Raw genomic sequence first — 5903 nt, 5'->3', positions numbered from 1 at the left:
TCTTTTAGGATTCTTAAAGTAATCCTTTCACGCTTCAACATTTGAACTAACTTGTTGAGCTTTTCACCTAGATTTTTTTTCTTCTGAAAATCACAATCACTTCGATCTTTTGATTTAAAGATTAGATCAAGTTTTTGTTTCCAATTCTTAACTCTTAGATATTTGTCAGACACACAAGTACTAACCTATCTTAAAATATTACATAATTTTATGAGAATTTTTTTAAAAAAGTAATAGAAGTTATTTAAATTATTTTTTTATAAATTAAAAGAATAATTTTGACATCTAATTATTTAAATTTTTATTAGTAAAGATTATAATATAACTAAAATCATATAGTTTTTTAAAATGATATATCTAAAAATTAATCTTTTTAGTAAAATAAAATTACATTTAAGTGATATTTTAAAATCTAAAAAATATTAAAATATTAAAAACTTAGAATAAATTACACTTTATGTACTATAGGATCACAAATTTTAAAACATAATTTTAAGTGTTTTATAAAAATTATAAATTACTGTAAGTTAAAGTTAAATAGTTGTAGTTTTAAAATGAGATTAAGTGTTTTATAAAAGTTCTAAATTATTTTAAAATGAGATTAAGTGTTTTATAAAAGTTCTAAATTACTGTAAGTTAAATTGTTTTAGTTTTAAAATGAGATTAAGTTTGAAACCTTTATAATTATAAGGACAATTTTATTGTGAAATTAAAATAATTGAATTGCCAAAATATCGAACCCAAGGATCAAGCCCATAATTTATTAATCATCATTTATAGCATTAAGTTGCAATTACTACCGCTGGCCCAAGTTGAAAGCTTTGTATTTTTTCAGGGTCGACCCTAACTCAGGGCTGACCCTACTAATATTGATACGGTTTTAGTTTTTTTTAATTATATTTAATAAAAATTTTTTCAGTTTTTCAAAATACATATGAAATAGTGTAGGAATAACATTGTTGTACATTCTATTGTGAAACAAGTTAAAGGCTTGAAAAGGGTGCCTATGGATGGTAAAATTAGGAGTGTTGTTATTCTTACAGTGAAAAATCCTACACCATATCCTACATTATCTCAAATACAAGTATGTACACGTGTTTATATATCTTAAAAAAGTAAAATAAAAATATTAAATATACTAAAAGAAAACCAAAACCGTATCAATGTACAGTGTAATTTTGGATGTATCAATATCATCTCTCATCTATAAAATTGAGTATGTTTATCATAAAATTAAAATTTTTCTTTTTTGTTATTCTTGACTTGATTCTCTAAACTTTTTTTTACTAGTAAGAGTGTTGCTCTTTTTAGAGGCTTCTAATTTTTTTTTTTTGTAATTCTGTCATCTTCAGGGTTTGTCCCTTATTATTCAGAAAAAAAATCATGGTATGACTTTGATGAGTCATAGATGAGAGAAAAATAATGTAGATAAAATATTATTGGTAATTTTGGTTCATAATGCTTACAAAAGAATCTTATTTGTACATACATAAATTTATATAGGAATGAAGAACATATAGCAAAAATAACTAACTCTTAATTAACTACCATAAACAAGCTTTAACTCTTAATTAACAATTTATTGGTAGCATTAACATGACTCACTTTCAAAACCGTATTTAAATCCAAAAGAATATCACACCGGAAGTGGTATAACTCAAAACAATTTGCTGTCCCACCTCCCCAATTGCTTAGCTGGATTTTGGACGCATCATATTATAACAAATCCGTGAACACTGACACCAAAACTACTTCCCACATTTCACATTAAAAATAAACGACAATATTCTGACACCCACAACCCCTTTTTCCACATCCATCAATCATTTCAATGTCCACATTCAATACCCTCTTTAAAACTATCATAAAAAATTCATTTATTACACCAATCTACTTTCAAAAAATAATTTATTTACAAAAAAATATCTATCTTTATGCACATCCAGCCAATCAAACCCTGCCACCTCATCAATAACAAATGTTTGATCTATATCTTCATGGGTCCCACCATTAGAATTCATTCTATGCGATAAATGCCAACTGAATTCATAGCTGTCATCCATAATCATAGTTGCAAATGCCAACGCATCCACGTCAGAATTTCAGTTCATTCGCTGTCAAAGTTTTCATCCAATCGAATCCAACCACGTGTCACTATTCTATTGGGCAGAAACCATGGACCTACCAAGCTTCTGACTCAGACTATATAATACCTGCCACGTGGCATCCCCTTCTTGGATTTCCCTATTAAAAAGTAAAGCCCGTCTGGTATTCGGGTCCCACAGATTCCTCTGAATTAAAGTTAAGTTCGTCGCGGCCACGCGCTCGAGAATTTTATCTAACTTCCCAACATCTTTCTCCGCCACTGTTAATGATATCTCCGGCCAATTCACGGCGGAGGAAAACGGTAAACGGATTCCGTCAGCAATAATTACCGGCACACAACCCAATGCAACTGATTCAACCAACCTTGGACTCCATGGGGCCCACCCAAGTGGACATAAACAGAACACTGAACGTGCAATTTCCATTTGGTATCCGGCGAATCTGTGCCGTTGAAGGTAAAATCTCCGATCACCGTTGAATTTTCTCCATATCTCTGTCCTCACTCGCCTTTGTAAAACAAAAAAAACAATCAGTCAATTCTCAAAATATTTTCAAAAAATGATAAAAAAAAAAAAAAGACAGTTAAGTTCAATTAATATCGGGTTATAGTTATAGTGATTAATTAAAATAATGGTTTGCTTTGTAGTTTAATTAAACTTGTCTTAATGATGGAGTAATAATTAATTAATGATGTTTAAGTGGGGTTAATAGTAATTACTTGCTGTAAAACCGTCCACTGACGTTTTTAGGATGAACTTCCATTTTCCCTCTAAAGAAAGCCCAAATATCTCGCCGTCCGTTCACCGGAGCTTTCTCAAGCGTCCTCCAAATTTTCTCCGGCGAAACATACGGCGGTATAACCACATTCTCAACCTCCTGACAAGGATGTTTATGCTCTACTCCAAACGTCTGCAACACAATCGAATTCCTCAATATTCCCGGAATGCCATCTTTCACTGCATTATCCTCCTTCACAAAGGAAACAAAAAAGTCAATTAAAATGAAAACGCACGTTTAAAAAAAGCTTTAGAAAACGATGTTGACGTTAGATTACGCTTTACTTACCAGGGTATGAAAACATGCACCGAAATCATGAGAAGCGACGAAAACATGGTCGGATCCTCTACTTCGGTTCCAGAATGGATATTCGGTGGAGATGAATTCAACGGCGGAGGTTATAAGAGCGCGTGCATGTCCAATCGCTGGAAAACCGTTCACGGTGCTGAAGTTGCAAGAAACGTAAACGGGAACGAAGAAGAAATCAGCTTCGTAAGGGTCAAATGTTCGAACCTCGCTTTTCAATAATGCGGTGTGAATAGCAACTTCTGAAGCGAATAAATGTGTTTTGCACCTCTCATTCGTAAGCCAATCTTTATTATATTTCGATGGTAGCTCGTAGATAAACACCTTCAGATTTTTCAACAACCCTGTAATGAAACAATGAAACAGAAAGAAAAGAATGTTTATTAACTAGAAAAATAAAATAAAACAGTAAAAATAAATATGTTTTTATTTTGTTGTTGTTGTTGTTAATTACCTAGATTGTTATGGGTTGAAGAAGAATGAGAAACAACGTTGGGTTTGGAACTTGTGTCTTGTGGGTCGTTGGTGATGAGATAAGAAGTGAAGAAATAAAGGGAGAGACAAAGCCAAAGGAACCATTTGTAATATGTAAAGAAGCAACATGTTTTGTCTTGTTGAATTCTTGTGGTGTTATGTTTGTTCATGAGTTTCATTTTCACATTGAATTCTTTGCTCTTTAGGGAACTCTTGAGTTCCAACATTTGATTATAAGAAAATTAACAAGACAAGGATTTGAATGGGTAGTTGAGGTTGAGCTTTCGAATGTTGTTGGTGATTTGGTGTAGGAAGAAGTGGAGACTAAGAAAGAAACACAAGACAAAGAAGAGGATGGTATGAGTTTGTTGGTAAATCGTTATTGCATCAAAAATAAACAATGGGTTTGGTTTGGTTTAATGGATACTCTTTTGAATAAGAAATTTATGAGTAAATTATGATTTTTTTTTTTTTTTTTACAATCCAATAATTGAATAGAATAGGAAAATGGAGTAGAAAGAGGAAAAAAGGAAATGGATAATTGTGTGTGTTTTTTTTCAGTTTCAGAAGTCACGTGGGTTAGTGGTGGTGATAATGGATGAGAATGTAACTCGCCGGGTGTATCGGTTACTGAAGGCTGGTTTTGCTCCTCTCACTATTATTATTATTATTAGGGAAGTACATTTTCTTGTCTTGGGTATAAGTAGTAAAATTTGGTTGTATGTGATTCAAAATTTAATTAAATACATCAATTTTTAAATAAATATTGTTTTATTTAAAGTCATAGAACATAATTATTGAGTTAAAAAAAATCAAATCATAAAATAAAGTAATAGTTATTTTTCTTCTTTAAAAAATATATTTCCTATTTTATTTATAAAAAAATGTTACTTTTTAAATATATTGATAGAATTGATTTTAGCATAATTAAGTTTGATAGAATTGATTTTAAAATAATTGAGTTTGAGAGAATTGATTTATGTTTGGATACATTTATGTAAAAGTGAGTTGAACAATAAATTTTAATGTAAAAATCACCCAGAATTAATTATGGAGGTAGAAACTATTAATTCTAGCTTCAAGTAGAATCAATTTTACTTTTGAATAAATAAACACCTCAAAATCACCAAAAATTAATTTTACATCTCTAAAATTAATTTTAGATCTTGGAAAAGTCAATCCAAATATGCTACTAATGCATAATATATATATATATATATATATATATATATATATATATATATATATATATATATATATATATATATATATATATATATATATATATATATATATATATATATATATATATATATATATATATATATATATATATATATATATATATATATATATATATATATATATGAGGAGGGATCAAATTACACCCGAAGAGTTACACCACGAGTTACACTCGTTCAATAACTACATCTCGAATTAATATTTTTTAAATTCAACCGTTGGATTGAAACATAATATCATATAGATCATACCTATAAAGTTTGAGCTTAATCTATAATGATTTACTATATCATCAAGATATCCAAAGATTAACGTCAAAATGAACTTTTATATAATGTTAATTTTAATGTAATTCAATGACATAGTAAATCATTATAGATTAAGCTCAAACGGCATGATCTATATGATATTATGTTTCAATCCAACGGTTGAATTTATAAAATATTAATTCGAGATGTAGTTATTGAACGAGTGTAACTCGTGGTGTAACTCTTCGGGTGTAATTTGATCCCTCCTCTCTCTCTCTCTCTCTCTCTCTCTCTCTCTCTCTATATATATATATATATATATATATATATATATATATATATATATATATATATATATATATATATATATATATATATATATATATATATATATATGGGACGTATCAAATGAGAACTTTGGTTATTATAAGAATGAGAACTTTTAATAACAATCGTACGATTTAAAATCAATGCTCATATATACATTTATGTGATATAGATTTAAATCAGAATCTATCTATTAATTATTGTCTTTTAAAATTTGAGTGAAATCTGAGACATTGATTTTAAATCGTACGGTTATTATTAAAAGTTCTCAATTCTCATAATAACCAAGGTTCTCATTTGATACGTCCCCATATATATATATATATATATATATATATATATATATATATATATATATATGAAGAGGGATATATTTACTCCAAGAGTAAGTGTTGAAGAGTTACTCCAAATCTTAACCATTGA

At 28.9% G+C, this 5903-nt stretch overlaps 1 protein-coding gene across 1 annotated transcript; it reads right to left on the bottom strand.

Annotated features, from left to right (window-relative positions):
* Nucleotides 1-1409: 1409 nt before the first annotated feature.
* On the bottom strand, nucleotides 1410-4293 carry LOC131653588 (probable glucuronoxylan glucuronosyltransferase IRX7). The gene is made up of 4 exons (XM_058923781.1): nucleotides 3644-4293; nucleotides 3172-3533; nucleotides 2825-3075; nucleotides 1410-2613 (listed from the first exon to the last, which is right to left on the bottom strand). Exons 1-4 carry the CDS (start codon nucleotides 3888-3890, stop codon nucleotides 2160-2162), a joined length of 1314 nt encoding a protein of 437 aa, XP_058779764.1. The 5' UTR covers nucleotides 3891-4293; the 3' UTR covers nucleotides 1410-2159.
* Between the last annotated feature and the right edge of the window lie 1610 nt (nucleotides 4294-5903).

Source organism: Vicia villosa, linkage group LG2 (genome assembly GCF_029867415.1).
Source record: "Vicia villosa cultivar HV-30 ecotype Madison, WI linkage group LG2, Vvil1.0, whole genome shotgun sequence".
NCBI lineage: Eukaryota > Viridiplantae > Streptophyta > Magnoliopsida > Fabales > Fabaceae > Vicia > Vicia villosa.
Note: the sequence above shows the minus strand (reverse complement) of the source record. Positions and strands in the feature narration are given on the sequence as shown.

Coding starts and splice junctions, on each gene's coding strand:
- LOC131653588 (XM_058923781.1), bottom strand. CDS start 3,890: ATGTTGGAACTCAAGAGTTCCCTAAAGAGCAAAGAATTCAATGTGAAA. Junction 3,534..3,643: donor TTCAACCCATAACAATCTAG/GTAATTAACAAC, acceptor GTTTCATTACAG/GGTTGTTGAAAAATCTGAAG. Junction 2,614..2,824: donor AGTGGACGGTTTTACAGCAA/GTAATTACTATT, acceptor TGTTTTACAAAG/GCGAGTGAGGACAGAGATAT.